General features: G+C 38.3%; 1 protein-coding gene across 33 annotated transcripts in view; it reads left to right on the top strand.

The window, feature by feature from the left end:
• The window catches only part of ATRX (ATRX chromatin remodeler), a 284,343-nt gene extending 257,631 nt beyond the window's left edge, over nt 1–26,712 (top strand). For all 33 annotated transcript variants that reach the window (XM_074030193.1, XM_074030191.1, XM_074030181.1 and 30 more), the window contains 5 exons: nt 8,911–9,060; nt 9,924–10,049; nt 10,792–10,887; nt 11,375–11,503; nt 23,810–26,712. In XM_074030193.1, coding sequence (XP_073886294.1) covers nt 8,911–9,060; nt 9,924–10,049; nt 10,792–10,887; nt 11,375–11,503; nt 23,810–24,088 — 780 coding nt within the window. In that variant the 3' untranslated portion in view covers nt 24,089–26,712. The remainder of the gene's footprint in view (nt 1–8,910; nt 9,061–9,923; nt 10,050–10,791; nt 10,888–11,374; nt 11,504–23,809) is intronic.
• The last annotated feature ends 580 nt before the right edge of the window (nt 26,713–27,292 follow it).

Below are 27,292 nucleotides of genomic sequence, written 5' to 3'. Positions count from 1 at the left end.
TGGCCATGGGTTTGTCGTATATTGCTCTTATTATTTTGAGGTATGTTCCTTCAATGCCTAGTTTATTGAGAGTTTTAAACAATGAAGGCATGCTCAATTTTATTGAAGAAGTTTTTTGCATCTATTGAGATAACCATGTGGTTTTTGTGTTTAGTTCTGTTTATGTGATGAATCACATTTATTTATTTGTGTATGTTGAACCAACCTTGCAATCCAGGCATGACACCAGCTTGCTCGTGGTAGATAAGCTTTTTGATGTGCTGCTTGTTGCATTTTGCCAGTATTGTATTGAGGATTTTTTTGCATTAATGTTCATCAAGGATATTGGCCTGAAGTTTTCTTTTTTTGTTGTTGTATCTCTGCCAGGTTTTCATATCAGGGTGATGCTGGCCTCATAGAATGAGTTATGGAGGAGTCCTTCCTCTGTAATTTTTGGAATAGTTTCAGTATTCAGCTCCTCTTTGTACCTGTGGTAGAATTCGGCTGTGAATCCATCTGGTCCTGGGCTTTTTTTGGATGGTAGGCTATTTATTACTGCCTCAATTTTGGAACATGTTACTAGTCTATTCAGAGATTCAATTTCTTCCTGGTTCAGTCTTGGAGGGTGTGTTTGTCCAAGAAATTGTCCGTTTCTTTTGGATTTTCTAGTTTTTGTGCGTAGAGGTGTTTATATTATTCTCTGATGGTGGTTTGCATTTCTGTGGGGTCAGTGGTGATGTCCCCCTTGTTTCTGATTTTATTTGATTCTTCTTTCTTTTCTTCATTAGCCTAGCTAGCAGTCTATCTATTTTATTAATTTTTTTTAAGAAATCACCTCCTGAATTCATTGATTTTTTTTTTTAATGGATTTTCCATGTGTCTGTTTCCTTCAGCTCAGCTCTGACCTTAGTTATTTCTTTTTTTTTTTTTTTTTTGAGACAGAGTCTCGCTCTGTCGCCCGGGCTGGAGTGCAGTGGTCGGATCTCAGCTCACTGCAAGCTCCGCCTCCCGGGTTCACGCCATTCTCCTGCCTCAGCCTCCCGAGGAGCTGGGACTACAGGCGCCCACCACCGCGCCCGGCTAATTTTTTGTATTTTTTAGTAGAGACGGGGTTTCACCATGTTAACCAGGATGGTCTCGATCTCCTGACCTCGTGATCCGCCCGTCTCGGCCTCCCAAAGTGCTGGGATTACAGGCTTGAGCCACCGCGTGACCTTAGTTATTTCTTGTCTTCTGCTAGCTTTGGGGTTTGATTTCTCTTGGTTCTCTAGTTCTTTTAGTTGAGATGTTAGGTTGTTAACTTGAGATCTTTCTAGTTTTGTTTTTTTGTTTGTTTGTTTTGAGATGGAGTCTTGCTCTGTTGCCCAGGCTAGAGTATAATGGCACGATCTCAGCTCACTCCAACCTCCGCCTCTTGGGTTCAAGGGATTCTCCTGCCTCAGCCTCCCAAGTAGCTGAGATTACAGGCGCCTGCCACCACACCTCGCTAATTTTTTTGTATTTTTAGTAGAGATGGGGTTTCACCATGTTGGTCAGGCTGGTCTCGAACTACTGACCTCAAGTGATCCACCCACCTCGGCCTCCCAAAGTGCAGGGATTACAGGCATGAGCCACTGCGCCCAGCCTTTCTAGCTTTTTGATGTGGGCATTTTAGTGCTATAAATTTCTCTCCCAGAGATTCTGATATGTTTTCTCTTTGTTCACATTAATTTCAAAAATCTTCTTGATTTCTACCTTAATTTCATTATTTATCCAAGAGTCATTAAGGAGCAGGTTGTTCAATTTCCATGTAGTTGTATGGTTTTGAGTGGATTTCTTATTCTTGAGTTCTAATTTGCTTGCGCTGTGGTCTAAGAGACTGTTATGATTTCAGTTCTTTTGCATTTGCTGAGGAGTATTTTCCTATTATGTGATAAATTTTAGAGTATGTGTTGTGTGGCAGTGAGAAGAATGTATATTCTGTTGTTTTTGGGTGAAGAGTTCTGTAAGTATCTATCGGGTCCACATGATACAGAGCTGAGTTCAGGTCCTGAATATCTTTGTTAATTTTCTGTCTCAATGATCTAATATTGTCAGAGGGGTGTTAAACTCTCCCACTATTATTGTATGGGAGTCTGATTCTCTTTATAGGTCTCTAAGAACTTGCTTTATGAATTTGGGTGCTCCTATATTGTGTGTGTATATATTAAGGATAGTTAGCTCTTCTTGACGAATTGAACCCTTTACCATTATGTAATGCCTGTCTTTGTCTTTTCTGATCTTTGTTGTATTAAAGTCTGTTTTGTCAGAAACTAGGATTGCTACCCCTGCTTTTTCCTGTTTTCCATTTGCTTGGTAAATTTTCTTGTGTCCCTTTATTTTCAGCCTGTGGGTGTCTTTGCACATGACATGGGTCTCTTGAAGACACCATACCAATGGGGCTTGACTGTTTATCCAACTTGCCATTCTGTGTCTTTTAATTTGGGCAGTTAGCCCATTTCCATTTTAAGTTAGTACTGTTATGTGTGAATTGGATCCTGTCATCATGATGCTAGCTGGTTATTTTGCAGACTTGTTTGTGTGGTTGCTTCATAGTGTCACTGGACTGTGTACTTCAGTGTATTTTTTAGTGGCTGATAATGGTTTTTTCTTTCCATATTTAGTGCTTCCTTCAGGACCGCTTGCAAGGCAGGCCTGCTAGTGATGAATTCCCTCAGAATTTGCTTGTCTAAAAAGGATCTTATTTCTCCTTTGCTTGTGAAGCTTAGTTTGGCTGGATATGAAATTCTGGGCTGGAATTTCTTTTCTTTAAGAATGTTGAATATTGGCCCCTAATCTCTTCTGGCTTACAGGTTTTTCGCTAAGAGGTCTGCTGTTAGTCTGATGGGCTTCCTTTTGTGTAAGTGACCTGGCCTTTCTCTCTGGCTGCCCTCAACATTTTTTCTTTCATTTCGACCTTGGAGAATCTGATGATTATGTATCTTGGGGTTGATCTTCTCATGGAATATCTTACTGGGGTTCTCTGCATTTCCTGAATTTGAATTTTGGCCTGTCTTGCTAGGTTGTGGAAGTTCTCCTCGATGATATCCTGAAGTATGTTTTCCAGCTTGGTTCCATTCTCCCTGTCAGTTTTAGGGACCCCAGTCAGTCGTAGATTTGGTCTCCTTACATAATCCCATAATTCTCAGAAGTTTTGTTCATTCCTTTTCATTCTTTTTTCTCTATTCTTGTCTGCCTGTCTTATTTTAGAAAGATAGTCTTCCAGTTCTAAGATTCTTTCCTCACCTTGGTCTCTTCTGCTATTAATTGCGTTGTGAAGTTTGATTGCATTGTGACGTTCTCGTGTTGTGTTTTTCAGCTCCATCAGGTTGGTTATGTTCCTCTCTAAACTGACTATTCTTGCTATACGCTCCTGTATTGATTTATCATGATACGTAGCTTCTTTGCCTTGGGTTAAAACATGCTTTTTTAGCCCAGCAAAATTTGTTATTACTCACCTTCTGAAGCGTATTTCTGTTACTTCATCCTTCTCAGCCTCAGCCCAGTTCTGTGCTCTTGCTGGAGAGGTGTTGCAGTCATTTGCAGAAGAAAAGGCACTCTGGCTTTTTGAGTTTTCAGCGTTTTTGCATTGATTGTTTCTCATCTTTGTGGGCTTATCTACCTTTGATCCTTGAGGTTGCTGCCCTTTGAATGGGTTTTTTTTTTTTCCGGGGCCTTTTTTTTTTTGGTTGTTGTTGACATTGCTGTTGTTTTCTGTTTGTTTGTTTTTCTTTTAACAGTCACGCCACTCTACTGTAGGGCTCCTGTGGTTAGCTGGGGGTCTGCTCCAGACCCCAGTTTCTTCTGCCTCTCCCGCACCTGCAGGAGGCGGCTGGCGACCCGCACTGGAAGATCTCACCCAGTCAGGAGGGATGGGATCAGGGACCCACCCAATGAAACAGTCTGGTTGCTTCTTGGTAGAGCAGGTGTGTTGCACTGGGGTTTTTTCCTCTGTACCACCTTTATTCTCCATAGCCAGCAAGCTGGAATGGCTGATTTAACGGAAGCACAGAGATGGCCGCTGGCCCTCCCCTGGGGAGCTCCCTCCCATGGAGATATCAGATCTCTGTCTGCAGGAGTGGGTCGGGGCCTGTCACATAAACAGTCTGGCTACAATCTGGCAAGGCGGCTGCACTATGCCTTGTGGGGAGCGGGGGCGGTGCTCCTGGCTGGGTGATCTGCACTCTCCACAACGGACAGGCTGGAACAACTGAGTCCCCAGAAACCACAGAGATATCAGCCGCCCCTCCCCGCTACCCCCAGCTCCCTCCCAGCGAGAGATCAGATCTCTGACCCTGCATAGTAAGTCCTACTCAGTTTGGAGTGGGTCCGTCTGGTTAAAGAAGCGGTCTGGCCCCCTTATCTGGCAAGGCCACTGCACTGTGCCATGGGCGGCCCCTCCTCCTCTGGGCTGTGCCCACGCTTCACAGCTGGCAGGCTGGATTGGCTATTTCCCCTGAATTGCAGAGATGGTGACCGCCCCTCCCCCTGGAACTTGGTCTTGTCTCAGGCGGACTTCAGCCCTCTGCTGTTGGCTAGCTGGATTCCAAGTCTGTGAGGTGCGATGGAAATGGGGCCTGCCGAGCCATGCTGCTTGGCTCCCTGTATTCAGACCCCTTCCTAGGGATGTATATGGATGGATTTTATGCCTTGGCAGGGATCCCGTGGCAGGAGTATGCAAAATTCCTGGGTCTCTGTGTGCGCCTGAGCTGCTGTTTTGCCGAGCCTCCACACAGCTCTGTGTATCAGACCCAAGATCCTGGTGGAATGGGTTCACAAGGGGATCTCCTGCTCCACATGTTGCAAAGATCCATCGGAGAAGCCTGGCTTCCTGAGCGGGTTGCACACTCACTCACTGCCTTCCCTGGCTGGGGATGGGAGTTCCTTTTGCTCCACGTGGCTCCTGGATGGGCCATAGCCCCCCCGCACCTTCTCCTTGCTCTCTGTGCTTTTTGCCTAGTCAGTCCCAATGTAAGAACCTGAATATTTCATTTGAAGGTGTTGGATTCATTCACCCCTTTTCATGCCTCCCTGTGAGTGCCACAGACCACAGCTGCTTCTCATCAGCCATCTTGCCATTTGTCCAATTCCATTTTTATGCAAAGGGGTGTGTGTGTGTGTAAATGTGTGGAGGAATACATAACAAATGTTACTGGTAGTTATTTCCTGGTTTTGTAATTGGATGTTAGTATTGTTTGCATTTTGTTTTGTTTGGTTCTTTGAAAAGAGGGATTACAGTAGCCAGGATGGAGGTAATGTTTTAGGCAAAAAATCTGAAACTTTCTAGGATAGAAAACAAACAAATTCACATGTACTTTTCCTGTGACTTACATTGGCATTTCAGTTGACTAGCAAGTCAAAAGGAAAGTTATTGCATGGTTAAAGGCTGAACCTTCACCATAACCTGACCTTAGACAGTCATGTCTGACTTGATAGGATAGGTTTTAAATCTAGAATTAGTGGAGTGAATACATTAAAGGGGTTTAGAAATGACGTTTCTCAAAAATAAGTATCTCCTGAAGATGCAAATGGTAAAACAGTACGTGGTATTATTTTCAGGTATAGTATAAGCATGAACTGGCCTTTCACAAGTTTGTCTTGAGACTTGTTTTTTCAGTTTTTATGTTTTCTTTTATTAAATTAACATGCTTGTTTTAAAAAGTTGAAAAAGTACAAAAGTGCAGGCCAGGTTCAGTGACTCATGCCTGTAATCCCAGCACTTTGGGAAGCCGAGGCGGGTGGATCACTTGAGGTCAGGAGTTCGAGACCAGCCTGGCCAACTTGGTGAAACTCCATCTCTACTAAAAATACAAAAATTAGCCAGGCATGGTAGCGGGTGCCTGTAGTCCCAGCTACTCGGGAAGCTGAGGCAGGAGAATCGCTGGAACCTGGGAGGTGGAGGTTGCAGTGAGCACCACTGCACTCCAGCCCCGCAACAGAGCGAGACTCTGTCTCTAAATAAATAAATAAAAGTTAAAAAGTGCTAAAAGTAAGAAAATAGACGTAAGTTCCCCCTCCCCTGGAATCTTTCAGTGAATTATCTTTTTTTACCTAAGGGAATAGGTCTGGGAAGTAGAGGAACTATAAAGAAAACAGACATTCTTTGTGGTGTGATGGAATCATCACTGCATAGGAGCCAGGAAATTTAGTTTCCAGTCCCAGGTAGTCCTTAGCTGTGTAATCGGAAAAAGTTACTTTGCCTCTCTGGGCTTCAATTTCTACTAATTCCATGATGATACATTTGGACTTAGAAATTATAGAATGCTAAGGACTGACTTAATAAAGCTTTCCTGGTATCTCAGACATTTTTTAAAAGGCTGTATATGAGTTTGTGTATATGTTTATGTGTATATGCGTTTCTGGAAAGGCTTCCCCTCCAACCATTAAAGACATAATTAATGTTATAAATTGTGGTGTTTAGAATTGAGAAATAAATACCGCACTTGACAGTGTTTATTTCCAAAGAATTGGGTGTTTTCATGCTTTTGTTTATTCCTGCTATTTTCATATCATCCTGTTACACACGTGAGCAGAGAGTGTATCATCCATATTTAATTTACAGTCATAGCTAGACTAAGTTATTATCCAGTGTTATTGAAAGAATCAGTGGCATAGATAGAAATGAATTAGTTCCTAGTATACAGTTTTCTTGGCCTTTCTCTCATCCAGATTGCTTTCTTAGAGAAATGAACTGATCTGACTATGATTAAGATCATTTATTGCTACACAGAAGTAAAATTAGAGATTATCCATAGAACATTTTAATCTTGTAATTTATTTGGTGTGTTGTAGAACAGCTGACTTTTCTCATTGTATTTGGTAAATGTACTAAAAATGTTAGTCAATGTTATCTGGTTTTATTATTTTATCTCTCTCTTGAGTCGTGTTTGGCATGTATGTATTGGGGGAGTGAGCGTAGGAGTTACACATTTAAGAAAGCCCTATCTTTTAGTAGAATAAATTAATGCAGATTGGCCTGTCTTCCTGCCTGCCTGGTCAGTAACAGTGGACTTTGGAGATTGATCTAGTGATGATAAACCTATTGTATGTGGCATAAGCCAGAGAAGTCAGCTTTGATCACAGGTTTCTACACTGGCGTGAGAGAGAAGCATTTAGTTAACATTTCAAATTTCAAAGTAACTAAGCCTGTTAGCATCCATGTATTCTACCAGTAGACTTTATTGGGTCCTCTCATTTGTATGGTCTTTTATTGTTTTTTGTTTTCAACAAAGGAAATAGCACACACATACATCTCAAAATGGATTATACCTGTTGTAATCTCAGTATTTTGGGAGATCAAGGTGGGAGGATCACTTGAGGCCAGGAATTTGAAACCAGCCTGGGAAACATACTGAGATCCTATGTCTACAGAATTTTTAAAATTAGCCAGGTAAAGTGGTGTGCACCTGTAGTCCTAGCTACTCGGGAGGCTGAGGCAGGAGAATCACTTGAGCCCAGGAGTTCAAGGCAGCAGTGAACTGTGATCAAACCACTGCACTCCAGCTTGGGTGACAACATGGGACCCTATCTAAAAAAAATAAAATAAAATAAACAAGAATTGTAAAGTCTCTATTATGGTTATATCTATTAAGAAAATCAGTTCTGTTAAGAAAGGAAATAATTGTTGAAAAATGTTTATTGGGGTAGCAAGATAAAAAGTTGTTTACAAGATATTAAATATCAGAATATTTGGAATTAATGTATTTGCTATTGTATAGAAAAAAAAAAACTTAGGGCCTCATGATTTGAATTTTTCATCTTGAGTTATTTAATACACATTTGAGTTCCTACCACTTTTTGGACCCTATACTCAACGTGTGTAAAGGCATAATTATTTTCAAATGTGGGCTTTGTCTATGCAAAAATTTATGAGTGCATTAAGCATCACTAGATGCAGATTAAATTTGAATTCAGTGTGCTATATATGTACCTCCACTACCTTCATTTGATCAGTAATTATGTCCCTTCACTAAATTCACACTCAATTTAGAAAGTGTGTTCTAGGAAAACTTGTTAAAAGCTATGGAAAATCCTTCTGTAAAGTGAATTAATTTGCCTTTTATAGATCCAGGTTTTCTTATGTGATTTCTTAATGAACAACTTGTGAATATTTTAAATTTATTAAAAGTAACGTATCTGTAATTCACGTTAAACCCCCACCCCATCTATCTTTGTGTCTCACTCTCACAGTCATAATTACACAGAGCAGGAGTTTAGTGTTCTTACTGAGTATATAAATGATCCCAATTTTTTATAATCTTAAAAGATTGGCTTAAGATACCATGATTTCTTTAAAATATATATACTATGATAATAAATCAAAAAATGTATCAATTTAAATTTGACCCATGGGTCTTTACAGTGTAATTTAACATTTGACCTTCCTGCAGTTGAAGTATAAGGGCTATATGTTTCAGTTAAACTGTCCTATAACTGTTTAGATTAATTTAGATTAGATTTTTGTTAACATAGTGGTTGGCAGCTAAAATGATTGTGAAAATAAAATTGTTTATTATGTATAAATAGGAGTAGCCTTGATTTCTAGCACAGGCATCCAATATCATCACTAATTTAAGCAGACTTATGTTAGCATTTATCAACTCAGAATTAAGCACAAAATAAAATGCACGTGAAAAAAAATGTTAAGTTGGTGGAAGGACCTTGAAATCTGAAAACTAGTAATTAAAAAAAAATTGAATGCCTAAAACATACTGTATAAACATGAAAGTCTTACATAAGAGACTGGTGTTACATGTTTTGTTGCTGTTTTTTAGGTAATCTGTCATATATATCAGAAATATATATGTAGCAATCAGGTTTTAGTTTCTAGTACAGTTGACCATAGAACTATGGAGGTATTATACTATCCAGAGGGGAAAAATAATTGTCTCTTATTTCAACCCCTCTAAACAGGATACCATACTTGCAGAACTCCTTCAGATACATAAGGAACACATTGTAGGATATCATGAACATGATTCTCTTTTGGACCACAAAGAAGAAGAAGAGTTGACTGAAGAAGAAAGAAAAGCAGCTTGGGCTGAGTATGAAGCAGAGAAGAAGGTAGTTGATGCAAAATGCGTTTTCGTTTTTGTTATGTTAGTGATTTGAAAGAGCAATGAAGAAGAAAAGGGTCACATTTGAAACAGGTAATAATAATATAGTGGGTTTTAGGAACACAGTCCCCAGTTACAAGAATCCCTTTATGGGCTGGTTTCAGCTACCTTTGGTGGTAGAGTAGGAGGAGGAGACAGAAGAAAACAGTTTACACTTAAAGAGTAGTAACCCCATTTGTGGTTAGTATTTGTTGAATTGAGAGATGAGTGGGAATCCATATATTTAGCACCACGAACCTCCCATCAGTACCCTCTCTGTAGTAACAAACATATAGGAGCTTAGTGTTTGGAGGTTGTAGTAAATGTAGCTTTGCATGTATACCATGAAATCTAAATTTTGGCTGAATATCAGAACACAAAAATATTTCATTATTAGAAATTAATGCCATTTGCTCCAGCAGCAGCTTTATTTAAGATCCCTCTATGTCTGTTTTAAACATCAACCCACTTGAGCAAAAGTGTGCCTGAGCATGAGAAACCTTATCCTAATACCTGAATCCTTTTCAAACTCCTAACTTATTGTACCAAACCTCTTTAACATTAATGTGATGTTCAGAGTCTCATCAGAATTCTTTTGAGTTGCCCCCATTCTGTGGGAATTATCATAAAAAAAAGTACACCTTTAGGGGTTAAAACTTTCCATGTAATAAGATCTTGGTTTCGGGTGAAAAGGGTGTTTTGTTTGTGTGTGGAAGAGTGTTAATAATTTCCTGGATCTGAGAATGTGGATTCTTTTCTAAACCAGTAGGTGATGTAGAATTTCAAGTTTTAAATCACAATGTGAAAAGTGCGTAATTTTTTTGTTTTTAGGGACTGACCATGCGTTTCAACATACCAACTGGGACCAATTTACCCCCTGTCAGTTTCAACTCTCAAACTCCTTATATTCCTTTCAATTTGGGAGCCCTGTCAGCAATGAGTAATCAACAGCTGGAGGTGAGTTGTGAAGTACAAAAGTAGTTTAACATGAATTAAAGGCAGTTTCAAGTGCCTTGTTGTTGAGGGTTCATTCTCCAAAAGATTACCCCTGAATAGACCAATAAATTTTTATTTTATTTGTTGACTGTTTTGAACCAACATAATGTTGTAAAATGTGGTTTGTTCAGAGCACAAAGGAATCAGTCGGTGAATTAATGTAGTTTGAATTATTTTAATTAAGAAACAATAGGGCTGCTGACTGGCTTGGGAAGTAGCACCTTCTTCAGTTATAAAATATTTATAATAAATTGCTATCTTACTGTTTGAAGTAAGATAAATATACTCATTAATTTCTATTCAAGTGCATTATAGATGTACAATTAAATATATAATGCCCAATATTATGAAATAAATGATTTAAAGCTAGAATCAATTGTAAATTAAATAGGAAAGATTGGATTTTTATTATACCAATAATGACTTAATTGAATCTGAAACACATTATAAAATGTGCTTATGGATTCATCTAAATTATTAAATTATTGGTGTGATAAAACTCAAACTTTTAATCTTCCTAACAAGACTCTTTGAGCATTGGTATGTTTTATTCCACTTTATTGATACTGAATTTTTCTGTTCTCTTCAATTATTTAAAGAGTTTTAAAACCAACTGCTATAAATTGGCAAATGGAAGGATTCCTATACTTTAACACTATGCTGTCTTTCTGCCTTATATAACTTATTTCTTGCATTCTTCTAGGACCTCATTAATCAAGGAAGAGAAAAAGTTGTAGAAGCAACAAACAGTGTGACAGCAGTGAGGATTCAACCTCTTGAAGATATAATTTCAGCTGTAGTAAGCTAATTGGCAATTGTCTTATTCCAACCTCAAATTTGTGCCCTCTACCCCCTACTGCCATTTTTAAAAATTTTTAATTGTTTCCATCTTATAAATTGATTTGCAATAGTAAAATACTGGTAAAATGGATGGATAATAGTGCCAAACGGTAACCCAGCAATTTTACATAGATGTTGGCACAAAAGAGAAATGGATAAAATGTAAGAATTGAGAAATCAAACATGGAAATGTATGCATTGTTTACATAAACATTTTAATTACCAGTTGCACAAATTAAATCTAAATTATTGTTTCATTCCAGAGATAGCCAGCCCAGGTATAGCAGTGAACAACTTAATACCCTGTTTTGCATCATGCTTTTCTTTAGAAAAGAATAAAGGAAAGCGGGGGGGACCTTGGAAAATCCCGAATATCTTAAAATACTTTAATTATTTTTTCTTCAATTGTACAGTAATAAGGAGTAAATAGAAAATTTTTCTTTTAGTGGAAGGAGAACATGAATCTCTCAGAGGCCCAAGTACAGGCGTTAGCATTAAGTAGACAAGCCAGCCAGGAGCTTGATGTTAAACGAAGAGAAGCAATCTACAATGATGTATTGACAAAACAACAGATGGTAAGAATTCTGACTTCTGACTATTTCTAGGTTATGTTTAATTTTCTTGAATTTATAATAATAAGTTTGTATGACATCTACATCAGTAATTATTCCTACTATGGAGGGATGGATAGTCATTGATAATTCTGGAAGAAATGTAAAAAACCCAGGAATGTCAAGTAAAAGTAATATATTTTGTTACAAAAATGCAACAGCTACCTAAATGGGAATCCTTGAAGTTTACATAGGATCTAGTCCATATAATTTTATTTCTCATATATTCTGAACATCTACATAGGAATTTTTGCCAGAGTTTTACCACATTTGCCATTTGTATTTTATTTAACTTTTAATTTTTGTGAGTATATAATAGGTATATATATTTTTGGGGCACATAAGGTATATTGATACAGGTATACAGTGCATAATAATCACATCAGGGTAAAGGATATCTATCACCTCAAGCATTTATCCTTTCTTTGTGTTATAAACAATCCAGTTATACTCTTCTAGTTATTTTTAAATGTGCAATAAATTATTTTTGACTGTAGTTACCCTGTTGTGGTATCAAATACTAGATCTTATTCATTCTAACTATACTTTTGTACCTATTAACTAACCATCCCCCATTACCCCAGTCCCTGCTACCCTTCGCAGCCATTCTATTTTCTATCCCCATTCAATTGTTTTAGTTTTTAGCTTCCAGAAATAAGTGAGAACATGTGAACTTTGTCTTTCTATGCCTGGCTTATTTCACTTAACATAATGATCTCCAGTTCCATGCATGTTATTGCAAGTGGCAGTACCTCGTTCTTTTTTATGGCTGAATAGTACTCCATTGTGTATATGTACCATGTATTCTTTGTTCATTCATCTGTTGGTTGATACTTAGGTTGCTTCCAAGTCTTAATATTGTAAACAGTGCTACAATAAACATGAGAGTGCAGATACCTCTTCAATATACTGATTTCCTTTCTTTTGGGTATAGACCTAGCAGTGGGATTGGTGAATCATATAGTACCTCTATTTTTAGTTTTCTGAGGAACCTCCAAACTGTTCTCCATAGTGCTTGTATTAATATACGTTGCTAACAACAGTGTACGCAAATTCCCTTTTCTCCACATCCTCACCAATATTAATTATTGCCTGTCTTTTGGATAAAGGCCATTTTAACTGGGGTAAGATGATATTTCATTGTCTTTTTTGTTTGTTTGTTTGGTTGGTTTTCTAGAGACAAGGTCTCACTATATTTCCCAGGCTGGTCTCAAACTCTTGGTCTTAAGCAATCCTCCGACCTCAGCCTCCCAAAGTGTTTGGATTACAGGTGTGAGGACCATGCCCAGCCTCTCATTGTAGTGTTGATTTGCATTATCTAATGATTGATGATGTTGAGTACCTTTTCTTGTGCCTGTTTGCCATTCATATGTCTTCTTTTGAGAAATGTTTGCCCATTTTTAAATCTGATTATTAGATTTCTTTTTCTATGCAGTTGTTTGAGCTCCTTATATATTCTGGTTATTAATCCCTTGTCAATTGGAAGGCTTGCAAATATTTTCTCGCATTCTGTGGGTTGTCTCTTTGCATTGTTGATTGTTTCCTTTGCTATGCAGAAGCTTTTTAACTTAATGGTATCCTGTTTGTCCATTTTTTCTTTGGTTGCCTGTACTTGTGAGATATTACTCAAGAAATCCTTGCCAGTTCAATGTCCTGGACAGTTTGCCCAATGTTTTTCTGTAGCGGATTCATAGTTTGAGGTCTCAGATTTAAGTCTTTAATTCATTTTGATTTGAATGTTGTATATGGCAAGAGATAGGGGTCTTTTTTCATTGTTCTGTGTATGGATATCCAGCTTCCACAGCACCATTTATGAATGAGACTGTCCTATCTCCAATGCATGTTCATGGCACCTGTGCCACAAATGAGTTCATTGGTGTGTGGATTTGTTTCTGGGTTCTGTCTTCTGTTCTCTTGGTCTGTGTGTCTGTTTGTATGCCAGTACCATGCTGTTTTGGTTACTGTAGCTCTATAGTATAATTTGAAGTCAGGTAATATGATTCCCCCAGTTTTGTTCTTTTTGCTCACTACAGCTTTGCCTATTCTGGGTCTTTTGTGGTTCCATGAAAATTTCAGGATTTTTTTTTTTTTTTTTTTTTCTGTGAAGAATGTCATTAGTATATTGAGAGGGATTGCATTGTATCTATAGATTGCTTTGGGTATATGGACATTTTAACAATGTTAATTTATCCAATTCATGAACATGGAATATCTTCTCATTTTTTTGTACCCTCTTCCATTTCTTTCATCAGCATTGTGTAGTTTTCGTTGTAGACATCTTTCACTTTCGTTAAGTTTATTCCTAGATATTTAATTTTGACTGTGGCTACTGTAAATGGAATTATTTTCTCAATTTCTTTTTCAGATTATTCACTGCTGGCATTTAGAAATGCTGCTGATTTTGTATGCTGCCACTTTACTAAGTTTGTTTATCAGTTCTAAAATATTTTTGGTGTAGTCTTTAGGTTTTTCCAAATACCAGATCATATCATTTGCAAACAGGATAATTTGACTTCTTCTTTTCCAACTGGAATGCCCTTGATTTCTTTCTCTTGTCTGATTGCTCTAGCTATGACTTCCAGAACTATGTTGAATAACAGTGGTAAAAGCTGGCGTCCTTGTTGTGTTCCAATTTTTAGAGGAAACTCTTTCACTTTTTTCCCCATTGAGTATGATACTGGCTGTGAATCTGTCAATATATGGGTTTTATTGTGTTGAGGTATGTTCCTTCTATAACCGGTTTTTTGAGGATTTATATCATGAAGGGATGTTGAATATTATCAACTGTTTTTTCAGCATCAGTTGAAATTATCATATGGTTTTTGTCCTTCATTCTGTTATTTGATGTATCACGTTGATTGATTTGCATATGTTAAGTCATCCTTGAAGCCCTTGGATAAATCCCACTTGGTCATGTTCAACACCTTTTTAATGTGTTATTGAATTGTGTTTACTAGTATTTTGTTGCGGATTTTTGCATGAATGTTTATCTCAGATATTGCCCTGTAGTTTTCTTTTTTTGATGTGTCTGTCTGATTTTGGTATCAGGGTGTTACTGGCCTTATAGAATGTGTTTGAAGTATTCCCTCCTCCTCTCCTTGTCACAGTAGTTTGAGGAAGATTGGTATTAGTTCTTCTTTAAACGTTTGGTAAAATTCAGCAGTGAAGATATTGGTTTCCAGGCTTTTCTTTGCTGCAAGACTTTTTATTACAGCTCTAATCTCGCAACTTGTTACTGGTCTGTTTCAGATTTTGGATTTCTTAGTGTTTCAATCTTGGTAGATTGTATGTGTCTTGGAATTTATCCATTTCTTCTAGGTTTTCCAATTGTTTGCATGTAGTTCGTCATAGGACCCTCTAATGCTCCTTTGAATTTCTTTGGTATCAGTTTTAATATCTACTTTTTGATCTCTGATTTTATTTATTTGAATCTTCTTTTTTTTTGAGACGGAGTCTCGCTCTATCGTCCAAGCTGGAGTGCAGTGGCCCGATCTCGGCTCACTGCAAGCTCCACCTCCTGGGTTCACACCATTCTCCTGCCTTGGCCTCTCGAGAGCTGGGACTACAGGCACCCGCCACCACGCCCGGCTAATTTTTTGTATTTTTAGTAGAGACGGGTTTCACCATGTTAGCCAGGATGGTCTCGATCTCCTGACCTCGTGATCTGCCCGCCTCAGCCTCCCAAAGTGCTGGCATTACAGGCATGAGCCACTGCGCCCAGCCCCTTCTTTTTCTTAGTCTGGCTAATGGTTTGTCCATTTTGTTTATCTTCTCAAAAAAACCAACTTTGTATTTATTTCTACACTGATCTTTATTATTTATTTTACTAATCTGGGGTTTTGTTTTCTTTTGTTTTTCTAGTTCTTTTTAAGATGCGTTGGTAGGTGTTTAATTGAAGTTTTTTTTCTTTTCTGATGTACGCACTTAGAGCTGTAAACTTTTCTCTTAGTAATGCCTTTGCTGTATCCCATAGGTTTTTGTATGTTGTGTTTCCTTTATCATTTGTTTTAAGAAAATTTTCAATTTTCCTCTTAATGTCTTATTTGACCCACTGGTCATTCAGGAGCATATTGTTCAATTTTCATGTGTTTATATAGTTTCAAAAATTCCTCTTGTTGTTGTTTTCTAGTTTTATTCCATGTGGTCAGAGAAGAAACTTGATATGATTTCATTTGTTTGAATGTTTTAAGACTTGTTTTGTGGCCTAATATATGGTCTTTCCTTGAGAATGATTTATGTGCCAAGGAAAAGAATGTATATTCTGTGACCATTGAATGAAAAATCCTGTAAATATCTATTTGGTCTATAGTGCAGAATAAGTCCATTGGTTTTTTTGTTGATTTTCTGTCTGGATGATCTGTCCAATGTGTAAAGTTGAGGTGTCGACGTCTTCAGCTATTATTATTTTGGGGTCTGTCTCTCTATTCAGCTCTAATAATATTTGCTTTTTTATATCTGGTGGGTGCTCCAGTGTTGGGTGCACATATATTTACAAATGACCATCTTTGTCTCTGTTTATATTTTTTGTCTTGAAATCTATTTTGTCTGATGTAAGTATTGCTAGTCCTGCTCTTTTTTGGTTTCCATTTTCATGAAATATCTTTTTTCATCCCTTTATTTTCACTTTATATGTGTCTTTATAGGTACAATGTATTTCTTATAGGAAACAGATGGTTGGGTCTTTTTTAAAAATCCATTCAGGTACTATATGTCTTTTGATTGTAGAGTTTAGTCCATTTATATTCACTGTTATTCTTTTTTTAAACTTTCATTTTAAGTTCCTGGATACATGTACAGGTTTGTTATATAGGTAAATCTGTGTCATGGGTTTGTTGTGCAGATTATTTTGTCACCCAGGTATTAATCCTAGCACCCGTAAGTTATTTTTCCTGATCATCTCCCTCCTCTCAGCCTCCAACCTCTGGTCAGCACCAGTGTCTGTTATTGCCCTCTATGTGTTCATGTGTTCTCATCATTTAGCTCCCACTTATTAGTGAAAACATATGGTATTTGGTTTCCTGTTCCTGCATTAGTTTGCTAAGGATAATGGCCTCCAGCTCCATCCATGTTCCTGCAGAGGACATGATCTTGTACTTATTGTTAGGTTTATAAAGTATATTAATAAAATTAAATAAATAGATTGACAGCAGTCTTGAAGATGTGTGCTGAGGTCTGGGCTCTAACCGAGAGTTAGAAAGTAGATTTTTGATCTCTGAGATTTCTAATAGTTGAGTCAGCTGCTGTTGGAATACGAAAAGCTCTAGTTGTCTATAACATGTTGAATTTGTCAGACTCTTTGTGATGAGCTGCATTCAATAAACCAAATGCAGAGGCAGTAGTAGCAGGCTATGGCTCTGCTAACTGAGGTTTGGAAATCACAGGATGCAACATCTCAATTTTTGCTGTGGAACTTGATAATAGGGCATTCCATAATGAATGCCTTATAAGGGGACATGAGTACGAGTAGGCAGAGGGCACATGTATCTAGAGCTTCAGTCACTGTAGGTATCAGGAAGAAAGGCACATTTAGAATACACCTTTACACACATGGATTTTTTTTTTACCCCTCCTGAACTTTTTCTTTATTTTTATTTTTTATTTCCACATTTTCTTTATCCAGTCTACCATTGATAGGCATTTAGCTTTATTCCATGTTTTTGCTTTTGTGGATAGTGCTGCAATGAACATATACAGTGTCATTATAATAGAACAATGTATATTCCTTTGAGTTTATACCCAGTAATAGGATTGCAGGGTTGAATGGTAGTTCTGTTTTTAGCTCTTTGAGGAACTGCCACACTGCTTTCCACAATGGATCAACTAATTAACACTCCCACCAACAGTGTATAAGCATTCCTTTTTCTCTACAACTCACCAGCATCTTTTGACTTTTTAATAATGGCCATTCTGACTGGTGTAAGGTATCTCATTGTGGTTTTGATTTGCATTTCTCTAATGATCAGTGATGTTGAGCTTTTTTTCATATGATTGTTGGCCATGTGCGTGTTTTCTTTTGCAAAGTGTCTGTTTATGTCCTTTGCCCACTTTTTAATGTGGTTATTTTCCTGTATATTTCTTTAAGTTCCTTATAGATAATGGTTATTAGTTGTTAGATGGATAGTTTGCAAAACTTTTCTGCAAATCTGTAGGTTGTCTCTCTACTCTGTCAATGGTTTCCTTTGCTGTGCAGAAGCTCTTTAGTTTAGTTGGATCTCATTTGTCCATTTTTGCTTTTGTTGCAATTGTTTTTGGCATCTTCATCATGAAATCTTTGCCCGTTCCTATATCCAGAATTATATTGCTTAGGTTGTCTTCCAGGGTTTTTATAGTTTTGGGGTTTACATTTAAGTCTTTAATGCATCTTGAGTTGATAATTTGCATATGGCATAAGGAGGGGGTCCAGTTTATGGCTAGCCAATTACCCCAGCACTGTTTATTGAATAGGGAGTCCTTTCCCCATTACTTGTTTTTGTCAGCTTTGTCAAAGATCAGATGGTTGTAGGTGTGTGGCCTTATTTCTGAGCTCCCTATTCAGTTCCATTGGTCTGTGTGTGTTTTTTGTACCAGTACCACACTGTTTTGGTTACTGTAGCTCTGTAGTATAGTTTGAAGTTGTATAGCATAATGCCTCCAGCTTTGTTCATTTTGCTTAGGATTGCCTTGGCTATTCAGCCTTTTTTGTTGTTGTTGTTCCATATGAATTTTAAAATAATTTTGTCTAGTTTATGAAGAATATCATTAGTAGTTTGATAGGAATAGCATTGAATGTATAAATTGCTTTGGGCAATATGACCATTTCAACAATATTGATTCTTCCTATCCGTGAGCATGGAATGTTTTTCCATTTGTTTTGTCATCTCTAATTTCTTTGGAGTCTTGTACTCCAAAAGACTGTAGAGACCTTTTACCTCCCTGGTTAGCTGTATTCCTAGGTATTTTATTCTTTTTGTGGCGGTTGTGAATGGGATTGCATGCCTGATTTGCCTCTTTACTTGACTTTTGTTGGTGTGTAGGAATGCTACTAATTTTTGTACATTGATTTTGTACCCTGCGATATTGCTGAAGTTGTTTATCAGCTTATGAAGCTTTTTGGGCCAAGACTAGAGTTTTCTAGATACAGAATGATGTCATTTGCATACCGTGATAGTTTGACTTTCTCTCTTCCTATTTGGATGACCTTTATTTCTTTCTGTCACCTGATTGCTCTGCCCAGGACTTCTAATACTATGTTGAATAGGAGTGGTGATAGAGGGCATCCTTGTCTTGTGCCAGTTTTCAAGAGGAATATTTGCAGCTTTTGCCCATTCATTATAATGTTGGCTGTGGGTCTCCTGCTGGAATTCCAGAGGCCCGAGGCAAGAGCCAGTTGCTTCTTGCCAGTTCAACTCACTCATTCCCCTGGAGTTCTTGTGGGCCAGGAACCAGTCCTGGTGTGCAGTAGCCCCATTCAGGATTCCCAGCTTCCTCCTCCTTCAACCAAGCTTCTGTGTCTTCCCTCCATCCACTCTCATTGCCTTGTCTCTGAAGATCTGTTAGGAGTGTGCCAGTCATCGTTGTCTTTCGGTGGCAGCTTTTCCACCTTGATGCATCTAGTCATCCATCTTGCCCAACCCCATTATTCTTTTTTTTTTTTTTTTTTGGAAACAGAGTCTCACTCTGTCACCCAGGCTGGAGTACAGTGGTGCAATCTGGGCTCACTGCAAGCTCCGCCTCCCAGGTTCACACCATTCTCCTCCCTCAGCCTCCCGAGTAGCTGGGACTACAGGCACCCACCACTACGCCGGGCTAATTTTTTGTATTTTTAGTAGAGACGGGGTTTCACCATGTTAACCAGGATGGTCTCAATCTCCTGACCTGTGATCCTCCCGCTTGGCGTCCCAAAGTGATGGGATTACAGGCGTGAGCCACTGCGCCCAGCCTCCAACCCCATTATTCTTGATAAGTTAGGACTTACTCCTGCCATTTTGTTATTTGTTTTCTGGTTGTTTTGTGATCCCTCTCTTCCTTCTTTTCTTCCTTCCTGTCTTCCTTTTAGTTAAGGCAATTTTCTGTGGTTGTATGTTTTAGTTTCTTTTTATTATTATTATTTTGAGATGGAGTTTCACTGTGTCACCCAGGCTGGAGTGCAGTGGCGTGATCTCAGCTTACTGCAATCTCTGCCTTCCGGGGTTTGAGCAATTCTCCTGCCTTAGCCTCCTAAGTAGCTGGAATTATAAGCACCCGCCACCACGCGCAGCTAATTTTTGCATCTTTACTAGAGACAGGGTTTCACCATGTTGACCAGGCTGGTCTTGAACTCGTGACCTCAGGTGATCCGCCCACCTTGGCCTCCCAAAGTGCTGGGATCACAGGCCTGAGCCACCGCGCCTGGTATGATTTCTTGCTGATAGTTTTTTGTTTATCTGTTGTATGTTTGTTTATTTGAAGTTCCCATGAGGCTTGCAAATAATATAATACATCATTTTAAGCTGATGATAACACTGATTGCATAAACAAGCAAATAAAGTACAAACAAAGAGAAAACTAATGTTCTTTTGCCAGTGAGTTTTATACCTTCATGTAATTTTTCATTGTTCATTAACATCCTTTTTTTCAGACTGAGAAACTCCCTTTAGTATTTCTTGTAGGACAGGTTTGGTATTGAAATTCCTCAGTTTCTGTTTGTGTGGGAAGGTCTTTATTTCTCCTTCGCTTTTGAAGGATATTTTCACCAGATATATTCTTCTAGGTTAAAAGTTGTTTGTTTGTTTGTTTGTTCCTTTACCCCTTTAAATATCTCATGTCACTCTCTCCTGGACTGTAAGTTTTCTACTGAAAAGTCTACTGCCAGATGTATTGGAGCTCCTTTGTATGTTGTTTCCTTTCTCTTGCTGCATTTAGGATCCTTTCTTTATCCTTGACCGTTGAGAGTTTGATTATTAAATGGTGGGAGGTAGTCTTCATTGGGTTAAATGTGCTTGGTGTTGCATAACCTTCTTTTTCTTGAATATTGATAGTTTTCTCTAGGTTTGGGAAATTCTCTGTTGTTATCCTTTTGAATAAACTTTATACCCTATCTGTCTCTCTGCCTCCTCTTTAAGGCCAATAACTCTTAGATTTACCCATTTGAGGCTATTTTCTAGATCTTGTAGATGTGCTTCATTGTTTTTTGTTCATTTTTCTTTAGTCTCTTCTGATGGTACATTTTCAAATAACCTGTCTTCAAGCTCACTAATTCTTTCTTCTCCTTGATCAGTTCTGCTATTAAGAGACTCTTAATACATTCTTTAGTATGTCAATTGCATTTTTTGACTCCAGGATTTCTACTTGATTCTTTTAAATTATTTCAATATCTTTATGAAATTTATCTGATGGGATTATCAGTTTCTTCTCCATATTATCTTGAGTTTCATGAATTTCCTCAAGACACCTATTTTGAATTCTCTGTCACATATATTCACATGTATCTGTCTCTCCAGGATTGGTCCCTTAGGACTTATTTAGTTCGTTTGGTGATGTCGTGTTTCCTGGATGGTCTTGATGGTTGTGGACATTGATTCGTGTCTGGGCATTGAAGAGTTAGGTATTTATTATAATCTTTGTAATCTAGCCTTGTTTGTACCCATCCTTCCTGGGAAGGCTTTCTAGGTATTCAAAGGGAGATAGATATTGTGATCTAAGTTCTTGGTCACTCCATCTGTATCTGCATTGGAAGGCATCCCAAACTGGGTAATGCTATGACTGTTGTAGTCTTGTAGACTCATAGAGCTACCACCTTGGTGGTCTTCGATAAGATCTGGAAGAACTGTCTGGATTACCAGGCAGAGATTCTTGTTCTCTTCCCTTACTTTCTCCCAAACAGAATCTCTCTCTGTCTGTGCTAAGCTGTCTGGAAAGCTGGTGGAGAGGTGACACAACCACCCCTCTGGTTCCCTTCACGGGGACCACACTGGGTTAGACCTGAAACCTGCATAGCAGTGGGTCTCACCCAAGATCCACAGTAACTACTGCCTGGCCTCCGCCTTTGTTTGCTCAAGGCTCTAAGGCTCCACATTCAGCAGGTGGCAAAGCTCTTGTGTTCTTCCCTTCTGGGCTGCAAATTTCCCCCAGCCCTAGGCCTGTCCCAAGATGCTATCCAAGATCCAGGGCCTGGAGTCAGAATGTTTAGGAATCTGCCTGGAGCTCTATTCTACTTCAGCTGAGCTGGCACCCAAGCCATAAGACAAAATCCTTTCTACCCTTCCCTCCCCTTTCCACAAGCAAAGGAGTCTGTCCCTGTGATCACTAGTATCCCAGGCCCACAGCAGGTATTACCTGGCTATTGCTGATGTTCACTCAGGGTCCAAGGGCTCTTCAGTCAGCTTGTGGTAAATGCTACCAGGACTATGTCTCTCTCTTCTGGGCAGTGGGCTCGCCTCCAGCCCAGGGAAGGTCCAGAAATGCCATCCAAAAGCCAAGGCCTGGAATTAGGGTCCCCGAGGGTCTGCTTGGTACCCTAGCCCACTGTGGCTGAGCTGGTACCTAAGCTGTATGTCAAAGTCCTCTTTACTATTTCCTCTTCTTTTCTCAAGCAGAAGTCTCTTCCCATAGTGTCCACAGCTGGGAATGTGCTATGTCACACCTGAAGATAGCATGTCTCTGAGTCTCACTGAAGACCCACTGCAAGTACTGTCTGGGTACCACTGCTGATTATTCAGGGCCCAAAAGGGCTCTTTAGACAACAGATGTTGAATCCTGCCAGGATTGAGTCATTTCCTTCAAGAGAACGAGTTTCCTCTGGCCCAGGGTATGTCTGGAAATGTCATCCAGGAGCTAGGGCCTGAAACAGGGGCCTCAGGACTCTGCCTGGTGCCCTATCCTACTGTGGCTGAGGTGATATTCAAGCTGCAAGACAAAGTCTTCTTTACTCTTCCCTCTCCTCTCCTCAAGCAAAAGGAAAGAGTCTGTCCTGGAGCTGTGAGCTGTGCTGCCCGGGGTTTGCGAAGGTGTGGCAGAAGGAATCTTCTGGCTACCCTGGCTGTTGTCTCACTAGGTCATGTGCCCCCCAAGTCCACTGGCTTTCAGCCCAGCACAGGACTTGGAGTCTTGGTGGCCTAGATTGCCTTTCAGGTTTATTTAGGCCCCCAGAACTCTTTAGTCCACAGTGGCAAAGCTTGTCGGAACTCAGGTTCTGCCTGCTGGGATAGGTGATTTCCCTCTGGCTGTGGCTGGTGTAAATGCTCCCTCTGTGGGTGCCGGCTGAGTTCTGCCTGATGTTTCTTTTCACTGTGACAGGGCAGCACTGAGTTCCAGTGCAGTCCCACAATCACTGTACTCTGTCCTGCAAGCACACAGATTCTCTCTCCCTGCCACGCGCCTGCTGCCAGGGGATGAGTGAGGGTTGGCATTGGCAGTTAAAGACTGTCTTTCCTAACCTCTTTAGTGCCTCTTTCAGTGATATGAAGTTAAAATCTGGTACAGTGATTGCTTACCTGATTTTTGGTTCTCATGAAGGTGATTTTATTGCAGATAGTTTTTGAATTGGGAGTTCCTTCAGAGAGGACAATTAGTGGAGGCTTCTATTCGGCCATCTTGCTCTGCCTCCAGTCACATTTGGCATTGTTAAACAACCTCGAAACAGTAGTATACTTATCAGTGTGTTTAATTTGAGAATAAAAAGTAGAGCTAACTAAGCTATATAATTCTTTAAAAGGGTACCGTATTCCAGGATCCTTGATAATGTTTCCCAACACAGTTGTTTGCCAGCCTTCTGCCTTATACCTGGAAATTTCAACTGTTGACACCAGGGAATCTATTTCTGTGGCATATGTTTTACTTAGAAGGTACTGCAGGGTTATGTGGTTTTACATTATATTAGGAAACTTGAGACATTCCAGGTCAGAATTATTCCTACTGCAAGTGCCTTTCCCTTTGGTGTTTGTCACTAAAATGTTTGTCTGTCATCATGTGAAATACTCAAAAGAATGACAAAGAAAGGAGTCTTAACAAAAAGTGTTGTAACTAATACTTGAGACTACTCACAGTACAGAACACATTACTACGGCAACTAACCTAAATGCTGCTTGCAATATAATAGTCAAGACATTAAGAGAATTTAGCCCTAAATGGTCTTACTAACTGGTTTCTACAGTAATGGTCCTGTGAATGCCATCAAATTAGTAATGGTGATAACAATAATGTATTTTCCTTTTGGTATGGTACCCCCTTAACAAATTGATTTTAAGTCAAAACTTGATACCTCTTTTGAGACAGGTCATGCACTTGTAACGACTCCCATTTTTTTCTCTATAGTTAATCAGCTGTGTTCAGCGAATACTTATGAACAGAAGGCTCCAGCAGCAGTACAATCAGCAGCAACAGCAACAAATGACTTATCAACAAGCAACACTGGGTCACCTCATGATGCCAAAGCCTCCAAATTTGATCATGAATCCTTCTAACTACCAGCAGATTGATATGAGAGGAATGTATCAGCCAGTGGCTGGTGGTATGCAGCCACCACCATTACAGCGTGCACCACCCCCAATGAGAAGCAAAAATCCAGGACCTTCCCAAGGGAAATCAATGTGATTTTGCACTAAAAGCTTAATGGATTGTTAAAATCATAGAAAGATCTTTTATTTTTTTAGGAATCAATGACTTAACAGAACTCAACTGTATAAATAGTTTGGTCCCCTTAAATGCCAATCTTCCATATTAGTTTTACTTTTTTTAAAAAAATAGGGCATACCATTTCTTCCTGACATTTGTCAGTGATGTTGCCTAGAATCTTCTTACACACATTGAGTACAGAAGATATTTCAAATTGTTTTCAGTGAAAACAAATCCTTCTTCCATAATAGTAACAGCTCCACAGATTTCCTCTCTAAATTTTTATGCCTGCTTTTAGCAACCATAAAATTGTCATAAAGTTAATAAATTTAGGAAAGAATAAAGATTTATATATTCATTCTTTACATAGAAAAACACACAGCTGAGTTCTTAGAGTTGATTCCTCAAGTTATGAAATACTTTTGTACTTAATCCATTTCTTGATTAAAGTGATTGAAATGGTTTTAATGTTCTTTTGACTGAAGTCTGAAACTGGGCTCCTGCTTTTTATTGTCTCTGTGACTGAAAGTTAGAAACTGAGGGTTATCTTTGACACAGAATTGTGTGCAATATTCTTAAATACTACTGCTCTAAAAGTTGGAGGAGTCTTACAGTTATCTTAGCATTGTATAAACAGCCTTAAGTATAGCCTAAGAAGAGAATTCCTTTTTCTTCTTTAGTCCTTCTGCCATTTTTTATTTTCAGTTATATGTGCTGAAATAATTACTGGTAAAATTTCAGGGTTGTGGATTATCTTCCACACATGAATTTTCTCTCTCCTGGCACGAATATAAAGCACATCTCTTAACTGCATGGTGCCAGTGCTAGTGCTTCATCCTGTTGCTGGCAGTGGGATGTGGACTTAGAAAATCAAGTTCTAGCATTTTAGGAGGTTAACACTGAAGTTGTGGTTGTTAGGTTCACACCCTGTTTTATAAACAACATCAAAATGGCAGAACCATTGCTGACTTTAAGTTCACATGAGGAATGTGCTTTAACAATTCCCAGTACTATCAGTATTGCGAAATAATTCCTCTGAAAGATAAGAATCACTGGCTTCTATGCGCTTCTTTTCTCTCATCATGTTCTTTTACCCCAGTTTCCTTACATTTTTAAAAATTGTGTCAGAGTTGTTTTTTCTTTAGATCATGAGGCAATTATTAAATCAAAATTAATTCATCCAATACCCCTTTACTAGAAGTTTTACTAGAAAATGTATTACATTTTATTTTTTCTTAATCCAGTTCTGTAAAAATGACCTATAATTTTATTCATGTACAATTTTGATTACTTGAATTCTTAAAGAAAACATTGTTTTTGACTATGGGAGTCAACTCAACATGGCAAAACCATTTTGAGATGATGATATAACAGGTAGTGAAACAGCTTAAGAATTCCAGAAAAAAAAAAAAAAAAAAAGAAAACTGGGTGTAGGCTTTGCTTTAGGTATCACTGGATTAGAATGAGTTTAACATTAGCTAAAACTGCTTTGAGTTGTTTGGATGATTAAGAGATTGCCATTTTTATCTTGGAAGAACTAGTGGTAAAACATCCAAGAGCACTAGGATTGTGATACAGAATTTGTGAGGTTTGGTGGATCCACGCCCCTCCCCCCCACCTTCCCATGATGAAATATCACTAATAAATTCTGTATATTTAGATATTATGCTAGCCATGTAATCAGATTTATTTAATTGGGTGGGGCAGGTGTGTATTTACTTTAGAAATAATGAAAAAGACAAGATTTATGAGAAATATTTGAAGGCAGTACACTCTGGCCAACTGTTATCAGTTGGTATTTCTACAAGTTCAGAATATTTTAAACCTGATTTACTAGACCTGGGAATTTTCAACACGGTCTAATTATTTACTCAAAGACATAGATGTGAAAATTTTAGGCAACCTTCTAAACCTTTTTCACCATGGATGAAACTATAACTTAAAGAATAATACTTAGAAGGATTAATTGGAAATCAGAGTTTGAAATAAAACTTGGACCACTTTGTATACACTCTTCTCACTTGACATTTTAGCTACATAATATGTACTTTGAGTATAACATCAAGCTTTAACAAATATTTAAAGACAAAAAAATCACGTCAATAAAATACTAAAAGGCTCATTTTTATATTTGTTTTAGATGTTTTAAATAGTTGCAATGGATTAAAAATGATGATTTAAAATGTTGCTTGTAATACAGTTTTGCCTGCTAAATTCTCCACATTTTGTAACCTGTTTTATTTCTTTGGGTGTAAAGCGTTTTTGCTTAGTATTGTGATATTGTATATGTTTTGTCCCAGTTGTATAGTAATGTTTCAGTCCATCATCCAGCTTTGGCTGCTGAAATCATACAGCTGTGAAGACTTGCCTTTGTTTCTGTTAGACTGCTTTTCAGTTCTGTATTGAGTATCTTAAGTACTGTAGAAAAGATGTCACTTCTTCCTTTAAGGCTGTTTTGTAATATATATAAGGACTGGAATTGTGTTTTTAAAGAAAAGCATTCAAGTATGACAATATACTATCTGTGTTTTCACCATTCAAAGTGCTGTTTAGTAGTTGAAACTTAAACTATTTAATGTCATTTAATAAAGTGACCAAAATGTGTTGTGCTCTTTATTGTATTTTCACAGCTTTGAAAATATGTGCACATGTTTCATAGAAAATGTATAGCTTTTGTTATCCTATATAATGGTGGTTCTTTTGCACATTTAGTTATTTAATATTGAGAGGTCACAAAGTTTGGTTATTGAATCTGTTATACTAAATTCTGTAAAGGGAGATCTCTAATCTCAAAGAGAATTTACATACCAGGAAGCCCATGTGTGTTTGTGTTAGTTTTGGATGTCTTTGTGTAATCCAGCCCCATTTCCTGTTTCCCAACAACTGTAACACTCATTTTAAGTCAAGCAGGGCTACCAACCCACACTTGGTAGAAAAGCTGCTTACCATTCAGAAGCTATAGCAGGTAGATGGAAACCTTATTATCTGGCCTCCAAAGAAGCTGAATATTTTATAGCCTTCCCTTAGCTATGTTCATTTTCCCTCCATTATCATAAAATCAGATCCATATTTATGTGCCCCAAACAAAATTTAAGAGCAGTTACATATCTCTCCCGGTAGCCCTTGTTTCTTTTGAGGGTAACGTTGTGAGGCTATAGAGACTTATTCAACAGTAAAACAGGT

This window comes from Macaca fascicularis, chromosome X (assembly GCF_037993035.2).
Source record: "Macaca fascicularis isolate 582-1 chromosome X, T2T-MFA8v1.1".
NCBI classification, from domain to species: Eukaryota; Metazoa; Chordata; class Mammalia; order Primates; family Cercopithecidae; genus Macaca; species Macaca fascicularis.
This window is presented reverse-complemented; position numbering and strand designations above follow the sequence as displayed.